At 43.0% G+C, this 20,606-nt stretch overlaps 2 protein-coding genes across 5 annotated transcripts in view; both read right to left on the reverse strand.

Annotated features, from left to right (window-relative positions):
• Positions 1 to 1,669: 1,669 nt before the first annotated feature.
• On the reverse strand, positions 1,670 to 16,954 carry LOC135520059 (peroxisomal targeting signal 1 receptor-like). 3 transcript variants are annotated; one of them, XM_064945377.1, is made up of 17 exons: positions 16,717 to 16,954; positions 14,339 to 14,495; positions 13,529 to 13,567; positions 13,240 to 13,360; positions 12,821 to 12,973; positions 12,587 to 12,671; positions 11,950 to 12,040; positions 11,427 to 11,549; positions 10,577 to 10,690; positions 10,009 to 10,092; positions 8,842 to 8,961; positions 8,281 to 8,424; positions 8,031 to 8,101; positions 5,161 to 5,373; positions 4,748 to 4,913; positions 3,700 to 3,857; positions 1,670 to 3,411 (listed from the first exon to the last, which is right to left on the reverse strand). In XM_064945377.1, exons 2-17 carry the CDS (start codon positions 14,450 to 14,452, stop codon positions 3,171 to 3,173), a joined length of 2,037 nt encoding a protein of 678 aa, XP_064801449.1. In that variant the 5' UTR covers positions 14,453 to 14,495; positions 16,717 to 16,954; the 3' UTR covers positions 1,670 to 3,170. The 3 variants fall into 3 exon arrangements, with proteins under 3 accessions (XP_064801449.1, XP_064801447.1, XP_064801448.1); XM_064945375.1 differs by lacking the exon at positions 10,577 to 10,690 and having other exon boundaries at positions 16,717 to 16,953; XM_064945376.1 differs by lacking the exons at positions 10,577 to 10,690; positions 11,427 to 11,549 and having other exon boundaries at positions 16,717 to 16,952.
• Positions 16,955 to 17,404: 450 nt separating this feature from the next.
• LOC135520058 (calsyntenin-3-like) overlaps positions 17,405 to 20,606 on the reverse strand; it is a 40,689-nt gene continuing 37,487 nt past the window's right edge. For both annotated transcript variants that reach the window (XM_064945374.1, XM_064945373.1), the window contains exons 16-19: positions 20,409 to 20,554; positions 20,025 to 20,160; positions 19,524 to 19,708; positions 17,405 to 19,389 (exon numbers count right to left, since the gene is read on the reverse strand). In XM_064945374.1, the coding sequence (XP_064801446.1) occupies positions 19,240 to 19,389; positions 19,524 to 19,708; positions 20,025 to 20,160; positions 20,409 to 20,554 (617 nt within the window). In that variant the 3' untranslated portion in view covers positions 17,405 to 19,239. The remainder of the gene's footprint in view (positions 19,390 to 19,523; positions 19,709 to 20,024; positions 20,161 to 20,408; positions 20,555 to 20,606) is intronic.

Consider the following 20,606-nt stretch of genomic DNA (forward strand, 5'->3'; position numbering starts at 1 on the left):
AAAACTTACAGTATGACAGCTATGATGACAGCTATGATGATTTTCATTGGTAGATAGAAATCGCAGGCATACATTTGAACTTGATCCTTTGTTTGATAATTGTCCATGTTGGGCAATGCAACGTACACTACATGACCAAAAGTATGTGGACACCTGCTCTTTGAACATCTCATTCCAAAATCATGGGCATTAATATGGAGTTGGTCCCCCTTTGCTGCTATAACAGCCTCCACTCTTCTGAGAAGGCTTTCCACTAGATGTTGGAACATTGCTGCAGGGACTTGCTTCCATTCAGCCAAAAGAGCATTAGTGAGGTCAGGCACTGATGTTAGTCGATTAAGCCTGGCTCGCAATTGGCATTCCAATTCATCCCAAAGGTGTTCGATGGGGTTGAGGTCAGGGCTCTGTGCAGGCCAGTCAAGTTCTTACACACCAATCTCAACAACTATTTCTCTATGGACCTCGCTTTTTCCATGGGGGGCATTGTCATGCTGAAACAGGAAAGGGCCTTCCCCAAACTGTTGCCACAAAGTTGGAAGCACAGAATTGTCTAGAATGTCATTGATTGCTGTATCGTTAAGATTTTCTTTCACTAAGGGGCCTAGCCCGAAACCCTGAAAATCATTCCCAGACCATTGTTCCTCCTCCACCAAACTTTACAATTGGCACTATGCATTGGGGCAGGTAGCGTTCTCTTGGGATACATCAAACCCAGATTCGTCCGACGGACTGCCAGATGGGGAAGCGTGATTCATCAAGCCAGAAAATGTTTCTTCTGCTCCAGAGTCCAATGGTGGAGAGGTTTACGTCACTCCAGCCGACGCTTGGCATTACACACAGTGTTCTTAGGCTTGTGTGCAGTTGCTCGGCCATGGAGACCCATTTCATGAAGCTCCCGACGAACGGTTCATGCTGACGTTGCTTCCAGAGGCAGTTTGGAACTCAGTAGTGAGTGTTGCAACCGAGGACAGACCATTTTTACACATTACGTGCTTCAGCCCTCGGCGGTCCCGTTCTATGAGCTTGTGTGGCCTACCACTTCCTGGCTCAGCCGTTGTTGCTCATAGACATTTCAACTTCACAATAACAGTACTTACAGTTGACCACGGCAGGTCGAGCAGGGCACAAATTTGACAAACTGACTTGTTGGAAAGGTGGCATCCTATGACAGTGCCATGTTGAATGTCACTGAGCTCTTCAGTAAGGCCATTCCACTGCCAATGTTTGTCTATGACGATTGCATGACTGTGTGCTCAACTTTATACACCGGTCGGTAACAGGTGTGGCTGTCAAATCAACTAATTTGAAAGGGTGTCCACATACTTTGTACAGTGTATTTGAAAGCCGTATAATTTCCATGTGAATGTACATGCCCCGCCTAAACCCCTTTGTACTTACAAGTACTTGTCCACTTGTAGTATGCTACTTACTATTCATAGAAAAGAGCTGGATATGTGCATTTTAAAGTAGTCCCTGTAGCAGATACTCTTGGCTGAATAAACTGCATTGGACATTTGCTTTTTCGTGCTGTAAAAAGCAGCCTAATTCTGGGTCTGTTTGGTCTATTTGGGTCTGCTATCCTGCAACTGGCCAAGGGAAATACAAATATGGGAAATACTACCCTTTTAAACATGAAAAGTAGGCTTAAATCAATGAGAGAGCATTTTTGGAGTCAGAGCTTTATTGCTGAATATCATATTAATAATCATTACAGTATGGTTAACTATTTTGAAAACAGTACAATAATTATATTACAGACAATATGGCAAAAAAAGCATTATTTTACAATTAAGCTAATTATTTTACAACAAGGGCATTTGTCTGAAGAAAGAAGGGTTGAGGGTGGGAAGAAGTGCAGAGGCACCTCTTTTGGTATACCGTCCCCTTTACACTGATGTCATCCTCTGTCCAAAGCAGAGTCATATTCATTCTTGCACACAGTAGCAACAGAAAATGAAAACAAGCGTTTCTTATTGGACAAATTCAGGTAGATCCCTCCCCGTTTGCTTCCATTGGGTTACTACTAGCGAATACGACTCTGGTGTGTACAACTCATGTCAGCAGTCTCATTTCTCTTGAGTACTTCATTGATTGATATGTCATTGATTGGACTGAGTACACGTATAATTAATTCTCTAAAATAACGAGAGAAAAAAAGAAAAAAAAAAGACACCGGCTCCTCAAGGACAGGAGTTCAGCACCCCTGTTCCAAAGCCAGATATCTATATTACTGTAATGGTCTCTTAACCTTCAGCAATTGATTCGGAATCAGCAAGCCAGCTTTACAAAATTTGAACATATTTTCAAGGGGGAATAAAAAAGGAAAAACAAAGATCCTCCAAACAAACAAGATCATACTTTTCTTTACATTACAGGAACATTCATCTCAACTTGATATTTTGCTCTACCAAGTCTGTTTTATTCCCTCTGGAAAACATAAGGTGCAAACTTTTCACGAGTATCCAATGTATACATTCCATGGTTCATAGGGCTGAATGAAACTAAGGGAGTCGCGTGACTCCTCAGTTTCAATAGGCATGATGATGCCTCTGATTATGAGGAACACAAGAACATCCCTGCACCAGTTGCTGAGGACAGAGGGTAACTAACCAGACATCTGGGAACTAGCCTGGGTGCCAGTCTGTTTTTGCTTTGTGTCAAACATGATAATGAAAAAAGTAGGAACCAACTGGAAACCAGGCTATGTCAGAGTGATCAGGGGAGGACATAGTATGTATTCAATACACCTGGTATATACGGTGCACTTCCCTTGGTTGCTGAGACACATCAAAATGTCCTTCTCACCTCTCCTCCCTTTCGGCCAACTCTCCCCTTGTCACACATCATCCTACCTCTCTTTCTGAAAGGATTGGATAGGTATCAGGGTTGGTGTCAGTTCAATTTCAATTCAGGAAGTAAACAGACCCAAACCCTGGTAGTTATAAGCAAGATGGCAGAAATTCTACAAATGGAGCTACTTCCATGTTGTTTATACTTATCCAATAATTTCAGGTTTATATGAAGTGCCTATAGGGTTAGGGCTAGGGGGTTGTTTGTGGACAGGACCTCTCGCTCTCCAACTCTCCCAGACACCTTCCTCCCCTAAGTGCGCACTCACACACTATCAACTCTCCTCCTGCCCCTCTCCCCCCCTCGGCCCTCCCACACCTTCATTCCCCCTCCCTCTGACAGAAGTAGGAGAGCAGCGTGTCGAGGTCTCGCCGGTCAGCCGCCGCGTATAGCGAGCTCTCTCCCATCATGCTTAAGGCCATGCGCAGGGTGGACCAGATGTTGTCGGACATCATGGTGGCCGCGGCACCCCCTGGGGCCCGGCTGGCACTGACCGTCTCGCCCTCCCCCGATGCCTGCCGCTGCAGGGACAGGGCTTCCAGGAAGTGCTCCACAGCCTCTCTGTAAACCAGGAAGAGAATAGGGGTCAACTTGAAATTGTAATTGTGGTGCATTCAATAGATTTGTATTAAGGCAAAAATAATTATATTGTGAACAAAGTCAATACATTTTATAAAGTCCAAATTTCTACTCCTGGTATGACCTGAATCTACAACTTACCTTTGATGAACATAAGAAAGTGCAGTGTTTTAGGTGGTTTTGATCAAATATTATTTAAAAAAATGTATTGTGTGAATTTTGTTCTTGCACCATTTTGTATCTCTGGCCACAAAAGGCTCTCCCTCTCACCTGTGGGCTCCGAGGTTGACACAGCTGATTCCCAGGTTGTACCGACTGCGGATGAAGCCTGGCTGCAGTTCCAGCGCCCTCCTGTAGGCGGCAACAGCCTCCTCTGAGCGGCTTCCATTGGCCAGGGTAGCGCCCAGTTTATTCCACAGCAGGTAGTCCTGAGAGAGAGGGAAACAGACAGAGGTCATGAGCTCCTGAATTAGTGTTGGATACATTTTGAGTTTCGCTATACAGAAAACTACCCTCTGCAATTACATAAAAAAATTTAAAAAAATTTAAAAAAACTTGATTTTGGACAAACCTACTTAGTTGCTGACTCTTACAAACCGGGGATCATGCACTTAATTTTCCTTACAGACCATCCCCTTGTATGGCACAGTGCTATATGAGCACACTACCATTCTGTTAACAAAGAGTGTGCGCAAAGGGTGGAAACTAAGAATAATGGACAACGAAGACCCTGACACTGACAAAGGTCATGTCAACCTGTACAGATCTGGAACAGTATCGGTGCAGGGCAGCCTCAAACCATTTGCAGCAGGACTTCTATTTGAACTTTTGTTACTTTCTTTGCTTTCAGGCCCACAGGGAAAGAGTGATAAGCAGGAGGGGGTCTCTGGTCGTCTTGGGAGAGGGCTGGGGGGGATTGGCGGGAATGTAAGGGGTGACTCAAGGGATGGTTAAGTGGGAGGGGGACTGATAGGCAACTTCGGTTGCTGGATGGGAAGGGGTTATCTTTGTATGCATTTCTTTGTTTTTGCACCTGTAACCCACCGTCTGAAAAGAAAATCAAAGGTGGATCACAAGATTTTTTTACAATGGGATGGAGCCAATTGCTTTCAGGTAACGATTAGCATACAGATCAGAAATTACTTCAAGGAAGCAAGCAAGGAAGGATGCAAGTACTCGAACACGTTTGAATTCATCAACTTTATGCTGTTTAAATAACATTTGGCAAATCATAATCTAGTGTGTCTATTCTCCAAACACACATGAACCACAGATTGGTAAGAGTTACTGCTGTGAAGTGGATAACCTACTAGTGTACCTGTGGTGTGACAGAGAGGGCTGCTGTGAAACAGTCCACGGCCTTGTCATACTCCCCGCTCAGATTGAAGAGGACTCCCAGGCCACACTGTAGCTGGGGGTCGACGCGGGCGGGGTCAGAGTTGGCCGCACTGAGGAACAGGGACTGCACCTCTGTAAACAAAGAACTGAGAGTGGGGGAGGAAGGAGGGAGGCACAGAGATGGGGAAAACGGAGAAGGGAGAAGATTTAACAATTGTAATATTTTAAACCAACAGCTAGAATCCATGTTTTCGTAACATGAGAAAATACAGGAGAACGTCCTGTATTGCATATTTAGCATTTCATTTTGTGTTATATTCATTAGGAGTTCTAAGTACCATTTTGAATATACATGCACACCAAATTTGTACACAATGAAAAAGGTCCACTCACTCTGGCAGCAGTGAGCCAAATCTCTCCCGCTCTCTGGTCCCGCCGTCCTTCTCTCGCTCCCGTTCACTCTGCTCCAGGACTGGCCGGTACGCGGGGTTGTGCCTCAGCCAGTCACGAAGGGTCTCACAGGCCTGCCTGTGCAGCGATTCGTTGGTGAAACTGACGGCCAGTGCCATCAGAGCGGTCAGGTTGTCCTTCTTCAACTCTATGCATCTAACGGCGAGAGAAGAAGAGCGAGCAAGAGACAGAGAAAAAAAAGAAGAGAGAAAGGTGAGAACCCGAGAAAATGTCAGCCAACACCAAGGCAACAAGTCGTCACAGGTATCATGTAACTTCAAGGACTTCCTATTTTGCACCCAAGTTCATGCTCATCATAGCATCTTCGTATTCAAGCCACACATAAAACATGTATTCATAAATCAAATAAGTACACACCTCATGACATACTCTTAATGTCACACAGGAAACTACGTCCCAAACGGCACCCTTATTCTCTATGTCAGGGGTGTCAAACATACAAGCCAATTCAATGCGGCTCATGGGTGGTTTAACACCTACTCATTCAAGGGTTATTCTTTATTTTTTAAAACTATTTTCTATATTGTAGAATAAAAAAGTGAAGACATCAAAACTATGAAATAACACAGAGTAAACAAATGTATTAACCAAAAAAGTTAAACAAATCAAAACATATATTATATTTGAGATTCTTCAAAGTCGCCACCCATTGCCTTGATGACAGCTTAGCACGCACACACACGCGTGCACACACTACTGTTCAAAAGTTTGGGGTCACTTAAATGTCCTTGTTTTTGAAAGAAAAGCACATTTTTTCAAATTGATCACAAATACAGTGTAGATATTGTTAATGTTGTAAACATTATTGTAGCTGAAAACAGCTGATCTACATAAGTGTACAGAGGCCCATTATCAGCAACCATCACTCCTGTGTCCAATGGCACGTTGTTAGCTAATCCAAGTTTATAATTTTAAAAGACTAATTGATCATTAGAAAACACTTTTGCAATTATGTTAGCAATTATGTTAGCACAGCTGAAAACTGCGTTGCTGATAAAGAAGCAATAAAACTGTCCTTCTTTAGACTAGTTGAGTATCTGGAGGATCAGCATTTGTAGGTTTGATTACAGGCTCAAAATGGCCAGAAACAAGACCTTTCTTCTGAAACTTGTCAGTCTATTGTTGTTCTGAGAAATGAAGGCTATTCCATGCAAAGAAATTGCCAAGAAACTGAAGATATCGTACAAAGCTGTGTACTACTCCCTTCACAGAACAGCACAAACTTGTTCTAACCAGAAAAGAAAGAGGAGTGGGAGGCCCCGGTGCACAACTGAGCAAGAGGGCAAGTATATTAGAGTGTCGAGCTTGAGAAAGACGCCTCACAATTCCTCAACTGGCAGCTTTATTAAATAATACCCGCAAAACAAGCCTCAACGTCAACATCGAAGAGGCGACTCCAGGATGCTGGCCTTCTAGGCAGACTTGCAAAGAAAAAGCCATATCTCAGACCGGCCAATAAAAGGAAAATATTAAGATGGGAAAAAGAACAGACACCGGGCAGAGGAACTGCTCTGCAGGACAGGAAAATTGTCTAATTCAAACACTTATCAAGAGAACATCCCTGGTCATCTCTACTGCCTCTGATTTAGAGGACTCACTAAACACATGCTTTGTTTGTAAATGATGTCTGAGTGTTGGAGTGTGCCCCTGGCTATCTGTAATTAAAAAAGAAAAAGGTGCCGTGTGGTTTGGTTAATATAAGGACATTGAAATTATTTAGATTTTACCTTTTGATACTTAAGTATATTTAGACTTTTACCCAAGTAGATTTTACTGGGTGACTCACTTTTACTTGAGTCATTTTCTATTAAGGTATCTTTACTCAAGTATGACAATTGGGTACTTTTTCCATCACTGATCATTACACAAGTGCATGTTGTGCTGGGGCCAATAAAAGGCCACTCTAAAATGTGCAGTTTTGTCACACAACACAATACCACAGATGTCAAGTTGAGGGAACGTGCAATTGGCATGCAGACTGCAGGAATGTCCACCAGAGCTTTTGCCAGAGAATTTAATGATAATTTCTCTACCATAAGCCGCCTCCAACGTTGTTTTAGAGAATTTGGCAGTATGTCCAGCCTGCCTGACAACCGCAGACCACGTGTAACCAATCCCAGCCCAGGACCTCCACATCATGCTTCTTCACCTGCGGGATCTCTGATATCAGACACCCGGACAGCTGATGAAGCCAAGGAGTATTTCTGTCTGTAATAAAGTCCTTTTGTAGGAAAAAAAAACTCTTTATTGGCAGGGCCTGGCTCCCAAGTGGGTGGGCCTACGCCCTCCCAGGCCCACCAATGGCTGCACCCCTGCCCAGTCATGTGAAATCCATAGATTAGGGCCTAATGAATTTATTTCAATTGACTGATTTCCTTATATGAACTGTAACTCAGTAAAAAAAAAAAATGTTGAAATTGTTGCTCAGTATATAATGGACCTACATGAATACAATTTCCTCACCTCTGTCCAGCTTGCTAACAATCACCGAAACAAAAGCTAAAATCAGGTAGCAAAAAAAAAAAAGGTTTTTAAAAAACCGACGAACAGAGGAAATGTTTTTGCACATTTTGACAGCAAAGGAAATAACACATTTTCAGTGTGGCCCTCTGGACCTTGTTGAAGACAGAATGCAGCCCCCAGATGAAAATAAGTTTGACAACCCTGCTCTATATGGTGCACTACTTTTGTCCAGAGCCCTATGGGTGCCTTATATAGGGAATAGGGTGCCACTTGGGACACACTAGGGACTTCTCTCCAGTCAGTGAGGCTGCTATATTCCATCTCTTTACCTGCGGAGGGCACTGATGGCTGCAAACTCTTGTTCGTTCTCTGCCTGACAGGTTCCCAGATATTGCCATGCCTAAAAAAAAGAAGCGGGGAAAAAAAGAGAGAGTGCTTAGTTCTCTTTACCTCTTCACCCACCTAATGCCAGCAGGGTAGGAAAGAACCCCCTTAGTTGCCAGCGCTTGTTAGCCAGAAATAATTTCACCTTGAGATAATATATCGGAGTTATTAATTAGTAATTAATGAGTGTCTCACCAGCTGGTTGTCTGGTTCTCTCTGTACGGCGCTCTCAAACAGGCGCACGGCCCCAGGGATGTCCCCTGCCTCCATCCTCCTTACCCCCTCAGCAAGGGGGTCCTGGTGGGACATGTACGGGTTGTCCTCCTCAAACTGGTACCCCTGGAGGGGGTGAGAGAGCGAGGGAGGGAAAGAGAAAGAAAGGGAGGAAGAAAGAGAGAGAGAGTTGAATCATGAACAGCAACTTAGCAGACAAGACAAGGCAGATTATTTTTTAGCCTGGACAGGTAGAAATGCTGAACTTATTCATTGTGATCTGAAAGGCAAAACTTATCCTTAACTAAAAACAAACCCTTATTTTAACCAGGTAAGTTGACTGAGAACACGTTCTCGGTTACAGCAACAACCTGGGGAAGAGTTAGAAGGGAGAGGAGGTGGGATGCATGAGCCAGTTGGGTTAACACCCCATCTCTTACGATAAGTGCCATGGGATATTTCTTTTTAGATCAGAGTAAAGAGTGCCTCCTACTGGACCTCCAACTCCCCTTCCACAGGCGGATAGGAAGTTATGTCAAGTACCTTGTCGTAGGAGCTACTGAGCATCTGGTCAAAATCGGAGAGCCAGGGGTGACTTTCTGCATCTCTCTTGGCCATCTCCTCCCACTCCTGCTGCAGCTTCTCCCAGAAGTCCAAGTCGCTCTGATACAGAGGAAAAGTTACAATGTCAAAGTCAGAGGACAAATGGAGGTGCTGGGCATCTCCATCATATCAGTTGCTGTGGGAAACCCCTTAACATTGGTTCAAACCACTATTGGGATGCCCAAGGGTCAATGTGAACTTTGATCAAGGTTATATATATACAGTGTACTTTAAGCCAATGTAATTAACTGATGTGTGAAGTGAAAATGTGCAATGGCATTATTAGTGCAATATTGTATATGTAAAGAGCTTAATACATACTGAACACAAATATAAACGAAACATGTAGTATTGGTCCCATGTTTCACGAGCTGAAATAAAAGATCCCAGAACCTTTCCATACGCACAAAGCTTATTTCTTTCAAATGTTGTGCAAAAATGTGTTTACATCTCTGTTAGTGAGTACGTCTCCCTCCTTTGCCAAGATAATCCATCCCCCTGACAGGTGTGGCTTATTAAGAAGCTGATTAAACAGCATGATCATTACACAGGTGCACCTTGTACTGGAGACAATAAAAGGCCACTCTAAAATGTGCAGTTTTGTCACACAACACGACAGATGTCTCAAGTTGAGGGAGCGTGCAATTGGCATGCTGACTGCAAGAATGTCCACTAGAGCTGTTGCCAGATAATTTAATGTTCATTTCTCTTCCATAAGCCTTCAACACCATATTAGAGAATTTGGCAGTGCGCCCAACCGGCCTCACAACCGCAGACCACGCGTAACCACGCCAGCCTAGGACCTCCACATTTGGCTTCTTCGCCAGCGGGATCATCTGAGGGAGTGATGAGGACTATTTCTGTTTGTAATAGAAGCCCTGGCTCCCCAGCGGGTGGGTCTGGCTCCCAAGTGGGTGGGCCTATGCCCTCCCAGGCCTACCCATGGCTGCACCCTTGCACAGTCATGTGAAGATTAGGGCATAATGAATTGATTTGGGCAAGGGCTGGAATTATTCTTGATAGATACAATTTGGAAGATGTTTAAAAAGACATTTATGATAATTATTCTGTTATCTTTCCTATTGTATTGTCCTGCATCTCTCTTACCTCCACAGCAGCTTTAGCTTGCTGGAAATCTGGACCTGCAGTGGCAAACTCATCTACCCATGATTCTGCTGACTCCACTGAGACCTGAACAGGAAGGAAGAGGTAGCAATGGCAGATGTTATCAAGTTATGGACAACTTGGTGGGACTTTGAGGTTGTGACAGTAAAGGAGAAGCAGAAAAAGATGGGGAAGAAGGATGAGAAGAAGGATGAGTGGAAGACAAGATAAAGGAGTGGGAAGAAGTAAAACATCAGAGAACCACACCCATTCCCTTTCTCCCCTACAATTTACATACCTTCAGTGCAGGTCATTTTTACTACTTCTCTAAAAATAGTCGCTATAATCTAAATGCAAGTTTAATCAGCAAAAACAATGCATCTTCCTTGGGTTTACAAAGTGCTAAGAAACTACGGGACAAACTACAGTGGGCACAACCTTCTGCCACTAAAAACAGCCATCCAACTGCCGCAAAAAAAGGCAGATGAAAAATATAATCAGCTCAACTTTCTTGACAGAAAGCTGGTTGCGGAGCCACTGGGCAGGGTTGCCATTGCGTCAGGGGTCCTACCTGCTTGACGACAGAAGCCCATTGATGTGCCTGTTTAGCCTTAGCTTTGGCAATCTTCTGATCCCACTCTTGGGTTGTCGAGGGTAAAGTCCCTCCCCCAGTCTCCTCCAGGAACTATGGCAACCAGGGAGCGGAGAACGGGGGGAGGCGTGATTGTTTTGTCGCAGGTGAGAGGCATTGGGTTTTTGTTTTGGGAGAGGTGAGGATGGAGGAGTTTTAATTTGGTACAAATTAATGGGGGTTGTTAATCGAAGGAGGGGAAAGCCAAGAGTTCACGGCAGTGTCGAAGGGGAAAAAAAATAGATGTCACAGTTAAAAAGGGCAACCCTTGAGAACTCCGATGACTACATACACCAGGGCTGGGATCTAATTCAGGAAATGACTTGGAATTCAACTCACAAAAATGCCTATTATTATTTTTCAATCCCCTACCGGAATTGAAAAATAATTTCCCACAACCCTGTTTTAAAAACATACGACTTCACCTGATAAGGGGAACTGGAAGTCTGATTCAAGACGGGAACAGCTTTGATGATTTTCATTGGCAGAAGTTGGCTGATAGAAATCGCATGTATATTGAAAGGACAATGCTCTCTTTTCCACAATAAATGATTTCTACACATACCATTTCCAAATTATACATTGTACAGCCTAGTGCAAGGCTCACATACAGAAAAGTTCATGGCCATCACTTGGTTATGTAGTTAGTAACAATTGCAGGGGTCTGCACCAAATACTGGGATGTGGGGGGTCATGAGGCACAAAATGAGGACGCTTGAGCCAAGATGACTCCCTGTAGGTTGACAGTTGCACCCTTCCCCTTGTGTCTTCAATGGAAGTTGGGTCCTACCTGGTTGAGGTTGGAGGCCCAGTTCTGAGCCTCCTTGGCCTGAGCTCTATCTGTGTGCTGTTTGCCTGCTCTGTCCTCCACTGTGACACTGCCCTCGCCAATCTGCCTAATGAACCGCAGGAACTACAGTGCAACACAACAACAACATAACAATGACACAATATCCATTATGGCTTATGGACCTAGATTGGTCATGAAATCAGTTTGTGCTTTAACCAAATCCCAAATAATGACAGAGGACTTGGATACCACACAAACAGTTCTGAAGACCAGGTTGTAAAGAGTCACTATGCTACTACGGTCCATCACAGCAAAATGCTTTCCCATGAAACATTTTGATGTCTAATTGACTACAAAGAAGCGTCTCTCACTGTACAATTCAAAAGAAACGGCTACAACTACAATTATCCTGTTATTGCAAAGCTACATTACTTCTATGGGCAAAGAATGGGGAAAGGGTATGGGGATAGATATGTAGAAAAAAGTATGAAACACACGCGACACGGAAATAACACACACACACCTCAGTGTTCTGTAACTTGGGGTCATTGACCTTTGCGACCAGCTCATTGGCTGTTTGCTTCAGTTCGTCTCCTGGTAGGTACTCTTTCGTCCTATTGGATTTACAAACATTAACATCAAAGGGTTAATTTAAACAGCTAACTGAGTATCAAACAGTGATTATTTTAAAGAACAAGTGGGTTAAAGAGACCATGTACATTTTACATAATCACACTGTATCCTTGGAAATATATTGGAATTGAAATGCATTGTCTCTTTTCACAATACATATCCAATAAGGATGGAATCAAAAGACACTTTGAATACCTAATTAAATGACTGCTACTTACGGAGCCAACGCATTACATACACACACTAAAAGCCTGTGTGCGGGATTTACTGGCTTTAATTGTCTTTCTTGACTTAAGAGTTATGCAATGACTTCAATTCACTAGCACAAAGCTATGTTACGGCCAAAGCCCTTATAAAGTGAATGCAACACAGAGTTCTGAGAGGACGACGTCAAGGATTTTAAGACACACTTAGCGACTCAACATCGCACCATCTTCTCTGGAACATTCTTAAGGTTTCTCCGAATGTCGCTGTATCTATCTACGTGTCCCTTGCTCTCCTCTTTTTCTCTGTCTCTCCATTATTACCAGTCTTGCTCCCTATCTCCCAGGTCTCCGAGCCATAGCTTCTCCTCTGACTGCTCCAGATACTCCTCTGCCCAACGCCCGGGATCTGAGAAAGCGAGAAGAGAGAAAGAGGGGAGAAAGGGAAAGAGAGTAAGATACAGATTATTTCTCTACATGTTAGAAGTTGTGGCCACAAAGTACATTCAAACAAATGGTTGGCAATTGTGCCTACCATTGACATTCCAAAAAATGTACCTGTGCCATCGGTGATAAACTCTCTGGTCCAATCAGCGTCAGCCGGGTCTCCAAGTCCCGCCTGCCCCGATGAGGCGGCGGCAGCGGCATCTGCTCCCGACAGAAACTCAGACGTCCAATCACCAGACAGGGCCAACGCAGCCACACCAGGAGCTACAGACAGGACAGGAGGGAACGGGTGTTGTTTTCTTCACACGTTGGTAAAATAAAGTGTGTTTTTCAGTGTAAGTACTTGGATGGAAGGGACAGGAAAACATAATAAAAAGGTGTCTTGAAGTGTCAACATATGTTCCAAAACCTGTGGGGTAACAATATGGAAGTGCTCCCGGCAGCTGGACAGGCACACCGCAAATCTTTAAGTGTTGCATCTGCTGCGTTGGAGAATATAATAGGGTATACTATTACTGCTGTGTGTGTACCTCTCTGTGGAGCCTGTCTGTAGCTCTGCTGATCAATCTGCTGCATTTCCTCCAGTAACTGGCCCATGTCGAAGCTGTGAGGGGGCCGTGGAGGCGCCTGCTGCATGAACTCATTCACCAACTGGGACACACACACACACGCAGAAGAGGTCATCAAACGCTAGCCTATTCAATAACGATTAACAAACCTCATGAATGAAACGTGCTTTCATATTCCTTTTTTCGGAATATGAAGACAGAGCACAACAGTTCGAATCAAGAGGACTGGGAAAGGTAATATGAGACTGACCTCTTCTTCTGTTGCTATTTCAATGGGTGTAGGGGGAATCTAGGAGAAAAAGAGGGATGAAAGTGATACTGTGAGATATATTTGTGAAAGCTATAGTACAACTAAGTTGCAGTATCTTGTCTAAGTTGTCAAGGTCATGGTTGCTCCACTACTACAGCTGAAACGGCTTGACCAAGTCAAAAGATCTGACCCATATTACAGGTGCAACATTTTTATCTTCCTATAGCGAATCGCCGGGACCACATTTTACATTCAGAAACCATGTCGGGGGCCATTCTAAAACTACTCGCATGTCGTTAACCATTTGTTTACACTTTGTTACCTCGTTGGCTAGCTAGCTAATAAACTTAACTTTACCAGTATAGCCAAACATTTTGGGGCACAGAAAGAAAGGAAAATGCATAGGTTCTTCAGGAGATCAAAGATCATAGAAATCACAAACCTGATGTTTTTAGAGAGACAGTGTACAATTTTAAATGTAATGCATCTCAATAGGAAAATAGTGCTTTTAGATAGAATTCATATAGGCTGTATCTCAATCATTAAAAAAAAATCTTAGTTCTGGTACTCACAAATTTTATGTCGAGCTCCTAACTTTATTAAAAAAAAAAAAAAAAAAAAATTGGGAGCACCAGTGTTACCAATGAAAATGTTACATTTAGAGCCCTGAATGGGCCCCACCATTGACCAGGAAAAATAACTCAATGCAACATGGTCAATAACAAACAAATAATATACAAAACATAAAACATGGATTACGTAACATATTCCATACATTCTTTATTCAAATTTCTACAGGTGACTACTCACAGTGGGGGTTGACCTGTGTCTCCAAGCTCCTCCCTCCTGGGTCATATGACCCGTCAGCTTCATGAGAGGATTGGCTCCCCCACACTCCCCCTCCACCAGCTCCCGCATCGCCATGGCAACAGCGGGCAGCGGCGTATCCAATCAGATCACCTTAGAACTGAAGAGAGGAAAAAGTTAAAACATTGATGGAATTATTTGAACATTCCAAACATTTTACATCTAATTTACTCAGTTTGATAATTTATTTTATCTTTATTTAACTTGGCAAGTCAGTTAAGAACAAATTCTTATTTTCAATGACAGCCTAGGAACAGTGGTTTAACTGCCTGTTCAGGGGCAGAACGACAGATTTGTACCTTGTCAGCTCAGGGGTTTGAACTTGAAACCTTCCGGTTACTAGTCGAATGCTCTAACCACTAGGCTACCCTGCCGCCCCATATAATATCACATTCAGGATCCTGCCTGGGTGCCAGACTCTTTCTGCATTTGTTGAGGTGCCTAACAAGACAAAACATGTGAGCTATTAAGCAGAGATAGACCGGCACCAACACTATTCATGGTCCCATGCAAGACAGCTCAGGATAAACCATTTGAATACAAAGAGGGCGTACCGGTATCAAGAAAAACATAAGAAAAATGTGAATGTCCGCTCACTTTTGGGCAGTCCTTTACCTTCCTACTACAGCTTGGCTATCCTTTTCTCCAACTCCTGTGCAGTGTTTGGACATGCGTCATCACTCTTTACAACCTTTCACATCAATCAAAGCAACAGGAGAGAGCTGTTTGAGATATATGGAGGTTTATTTGAGGATGAAAGGGCTAGCCAGGCCAAATTGAAATCTCATCCTGGGTGCCCAATGACTCATAGTCCTCTCCTAATCTAACATGCTCTATCTGTTGGATTTTAAACACACACACACACACACACACACACACACACACTGATGCCCTCCAAGGATACCAAAAATGTAGCAAGAAGTCAAAGAATGGCTCCACTACAGGACTGAGTGAAAATAGCCTTGAGCTTCACTTTCACTCTTCCAACTTGCTTTTCAGTCTTTAACTCACTCTTTAAATACACACCTGGCCCTTTAAGTGACAGAAAACATTCAAGGGTGACAACCAACAGTCAATGCAACTCCCTCTACTGCAAAGCTGTAGTAACATTCCCCAGACCACAGTCCTCTCCCCCACAACAGTGTGTCACTGAAATCAAATGGTCGGAGAGAGAGACGAACTGCTGTTCACATAGCAGACCTACTATCTAGGCCAACAACAGATGTACATAGATAGTGGCCTACTCAACTTCACTAAACCTCTCAGACAAACACAATTATGACCATTTCTATAATGCAGTCAGTCCTGGAGCTGAGAAGTTAAGCCCTTTCCCATTCCACCATTTTACTACAATTCAAGAATGAACAGAACCAGACACACACAACTGCAGGTAACCTTGCCCCAAAAAACAAGGGGAGACAAGGCTGTACCCTGTCCACAGGTGGTCCAGTAGCTACACTAGGGTTTAGATTTAAGGATTTCTTTCCATTGACCCAAACAGATGCTGTACGATTAGGGCCTTGGTAAGAGGATTATAGACCCATATTAATAAACACTGTCACACACACACACAAAATACTGTGGATAGAAGAGACTGTCTTAATGAATATGTATGGTCCCCATGGGTTTAATTCAGTTAGTAGGTATTCATTGTTATGTGTCAAACTTGGCACTGTATGACAGCATGATGTAGCTATATTGGCTCTACAGCAAAATATAAGTTGGCTTCTCAAGTTGAGACTGTGTGCATGAAAATGTTATGAAGGTATGATGCTTTGTCATGTTGAAACATAAGGTTAGCATTGCTATGCTTTTACCCGAAAACCACCAGCTGAGAATTCAAAGAGCACCATAAAGCGAACTATTGCCATCAGATAGCAGTAGGTACTATAGATACTATCTACTATACCGCACACATCCTACTACACCATGGCAATAGTCCATGCACAAAAGTTAAGAAGGAGGCATGTCTTAGCCAATTTTCGATGTATAAGGTCGCATTACATAAATGAATGTCCTCCCAACTAGCACTGTAACGATAAACAGTGACTTTACACAATTTATGTACTGTATGCCAGCTAGCTAGCTAGTTAGCTAGCTAACGTATTTAGTGTTTAGTGGGTGTAGCTAGCTAATTATGGTTAGTTAGAGAGCGTTGAGCTTGCAAAATACATTCAGTAAAACATTGAACGCTATCTAGTTGCGTGGCTAGCTACCTGTTTGCTACAATGCATGTTGATGACCAAATGCTAGCAAGTTAACAGTTAGCTACAAAAATGTGACAGACCATTATTCGACTGAGAGCATAATGTTCTACTCACCACAACCTACTGCTGACTGTAGACCTTCCTACTATCCTCTTCTCCTAATTGTCTACTTTGAAAATAATAAATAGCTGGCACATTAAGACACCAGCAAAGCTACTGAGTGTGAAAGTAAATCTGTACCCGTGTTTATTAGCGCGTGTCTCTTTATTTACCTCCTGCTCTTTCCCCCATGACCCACAAAAATCTCCACAGACGCACCGCTAAACCTACAAATCGTATTCTCGAACAGCGTCGACGTAGCCGTTGACTGACAGACAATACGGAATGTGCGCAGAACGAGTTTGTGCGTGTGTAAACGCTGCAGATCGACGTTGCCATTTTTGCCAAGGAATATTGTAACATTCTCATACTGTTCGATTAAGGTGCAATCTCTGGCTACATTGGTGAAACAATTTAACGAAAGCGGCGTAAAATTGACCTTGATTGACAGTGGGCGAAGTACGCAAGGGAAAGCAAGGTTTGCGTATATTATTGTGCAAGATATGAATGAATTGCAAAGTCCAACAAATTTGTAAAGCTTTGTGGCAACGTCATTTTCTGTCTCAAACTGGTTATTCCAGATATATGTAGACTTTTACCAAAGAATTTATGTATTCTCTCAAACCATCCAATAAGTACTCAGAAGATGGTAGTGATTGTGAAATATTTTCAAATGGATTATTTACTTAAAAAACAGGCAGCATTTAGACCTCATCAGAGTGTTTTATTATGAACTTTTAAATGTTTTCAGACAGTTATCAATAACAATAATCTTCATAATCCATGTTGTCATTGTATCAATAATTAAAGTTAATGTCCCAATAGTAATAATATAAGTAATTAATGCAATTTGTTTTCCATAATATTACACTGAAAAACAACAGGCTTTATTTACTGACAGGTTTATCACTGCACATTGACACACAGACAGACAGCAATAAACACAGAGGGGGGAAGTGAGGGAGGGAGGTGGACCAAAGAGATGGTGGGGACTGGCACGAAAACAAAAAGACAAGAGGGAAAGTGGAGCTGGGGAAGAGAGAACGATTTGAGAATATTCTAAGGTGTGAAAGAAGGAAGGAATGAGAGAGAGAGAGGTGACAGAGTAGCTATTTACCAATGTTCCCTCCATTTACTGTGATTCAAATATGAACACGATTTTAAATTACAACAATTCAACACACGAATGAATACACTCATCAAGTCAGGAATCATCATCCTTATTACTACTACTACTATTATTATTATTATTATTAGTACTCCGTATTCTGATGGTGTAACCTTAAAAATATACAACAGCTGGTCAAATGATAAAACAGTGTAATTGGTAATAAATAATATGTATATGCAGCTCCCTCTTTAAGAGTACAGACAGAGAGCAAGCGTTGACTGCAATAATAATAATAATAACAATAATTGTATGTACAGAAAATGTAATACAATCAAAACTGCCCAAGCTGAGCTGACATTCTGGATACAGCAGGTGTTGTGGCGCGGGTGTGTCTTTGTCGTGAGATTGTAACGAGAGCGGTGGGTGGTGAGTGTGCAATGGTGTGTGTGTGCGTGGGGGGGTGGGGGGGTCGCTCAGTCGAGTCACTGGGGTTGTGGTGAGGGTCAGAGGTTACTCTATGCCCTTATCATCAGCCTGTTTGGTTGTCTTGCAAAACCATACAATGAAAGGGTTCTACCAAGCAATACGATTTAACATTTAAAAGTCTACCCTGACAAAAGGAAAGTTCTGAAAATGTATGCTTTTGCGTGGACAATATATTTGATCTAATTTAGCACATCACATACAGTACTGTGAGGCACATCGTACATAGTGTGTAAAAATCAGCTAGAATCCTATAATTGTATGTATTTCTATATTAAGGTTACTATGAATGTGGAACTGAGCTGGAGTCAGATCTGGGGGGGGGGGGCATGTTTTTGGAAGTTGAGGAATGTATAGAGAGAGAAAGAGAGAGAGATTGTGCAGCAAAAAGACAACTAGATTAAATCTAGAGGTGTGTGGGATAGCGTCAGAATCAGGGTTTGTGTCTATATGTGAAGAGCCTACACAAGGCTTTGTGTGAATCGATTGCTTCAATATTCATTTTGTGTGGTGGGAAAAGGTGTCTGAAGTGTGATATAGAGATAGTAAAACATATACAATCTTAACTTCACAACTAAGTTATGTAGCCTCGGTCCAGCCTGTCTCACACAGACTTCCAGGACAATGTCAATTCCCTGTGAGTTAGGAATTAGTGCACCACATACAATGTTTGTTGGTTGTTTTGGTCAGGCGGTTAGAGTATACTGTATATATTGTGCCGTAGAACATTTACGTGGTGAAAGATTCAATGCCCTGTTATTGGCTATAGACCACTAATGGTGCTGTGGTGTTGCGGAAAAACAGTGTGCGTTATTGTACTTTTACATTCCATAGACTAGAGGTGTCAGCAGTTTTCGATATTTAAACGCTTTGAGGTGAGTGGCGAGCCGTTTTGTGGTTTCCATGGAAATGAGTAATTCCAGAGAGAGAGAGAGACTATTGGCTTAGTAGCGACGGGGGTTGCCGTCTCTGCCCTCTTTCTTGATGATGATTCGCTGGTCGTCGTTGGCGTCATCGGGTGACTCCACCACTTCCTCGTCCTCCTCCCCCTCACCTTCGGTGTCAGCTGAGATGCCCATACGAGACTCATAGGACTGAGAGATAAATAAATTATAAAACAATCATTCAAATAAATCGTCTCTCCTCTTAAAACAAACTCAAAACTTCCACACTGAAATAAATAAATACAAATCTATTCTATTCCACAAAAACACAGTTAGGTCTTTACCTCCATGGGGTTGACGATGATGGTGAGGGCAGAGTCATCCCATTGGCCGCTATCCTCCTTAGACCCTCCCCCGGTGCCCTCGCCACGGCGGTGGATGGAGCGGATTCGAAACACTCCCAGGATCACCATGACAACCAGGAAGCCCACGCACACCATGATGATGACTGTGGCCGCTCCTGGCACCACTGTCAGAGGAAATTAAGAGTTTTATATGAATCTTTCAGCCACCATCTGTCATTAATGTCAGTGACACTGACATCTTGTGGTGAAAATTAACCTGTGAATTTTGGTATTTTGAAACTATTTTGAGAATGGATAGGGGATTTCCCAATAGAAATAAAAGGGGATGGTATACCTTCATCCATCTTTTTTTATGTGTCTGGATTTAACATGGATCAAAACTGATGTACTCAGGAATGTAAGAGCACAGTTCTCCTGTAAAAGGTAAATCATGCAAAAAAGGTCAACATTAATACTGAGGTAAATGAAGTGTGTATAAACCCGAGTTGCGGTGGGGGTTAGGCAGAGTGTGTCCACTCAGCTCCCCAGAGTGGTGAGATGGGTGAAGAAACTGCTGCTGGGAGGCCAGGAGATGAGACGGGTGGTACAGACTGTCCAGGGAGTGCAGGAAGTTCACCTGAGAGCAAGGATGGATGAATATATGGAAGGACAGAGAGAGAGTGAGAGAAAGAGAGAAAAAATGAAGAAAAAGAAGCCTTGTCACAGAACCTCTTACTAACTGAACTAATGCTGTGCTATCGCTCTACCCAAATGCTAGGTTAAAACCACTTAGCTAGTGCCCTAGTATTGTACACCCCCTTTGAAGCGTATTTGCTAACCCATTTGGGGTTAATTACAGCCTCTATGGTCAGTTAGACTAGTTACCTCCAGTGTGAGCTCGTTGCTGGTGTATCTGCCATTCATCTCGGAGCAGGACAGACGGAACCGCCTCTCAAAGCGGGCCGAGCCTTTAGCCAGCCGGTAACGGACGGACCGAAGGACATCCTCATACACGGAGATGGACTCAGCTCCTAACAGAGAGAGAGATGATGAGAGGTAGAGAGTATGAAGTTTAGGGGCAGT

This window comes from Oncorhynchus masou, chromosome 29, assembly GCF_036934945.1.
Source record: "Oncorhynchus masou masou isolate Uvic2021 chromosome 29, UVic_Omas_1.1, whole genome shotgun sequence".
Taxonomy (NCBI): Eukaryota; Metazoa; Chordata; class Actinopteri; order Salmoniformes; family Salmonidae; genus Oncorhynchus; species Oncorhynchus masou.

Excerpts from the sequence above, each read along its gene's own strand:
- LOC135520059 (XM_064945377.1), bottom strand. The coding sequence starts at position 14,452 with ATGGCGATGCGGGAGCTGGTGGAGGGGGAGTGTGGGGGAGCCAATCCT. Across the intron at positions 10,691-11,426 it reads GGGCCTCCAACCTCAACCAG|TTCCTGGAGGAGACTGGGGG; the intron begins GTAGGACCCAAC and ends TGGTTGCCATAG. Across the intron at positions 8,102-8,280 it reads GAGAACCAGACAACCAGCTG|GCATGGCAATATCTGGGAAC; the intron begins GTGAGACACTCA and ends TCTTTTTTTTAG.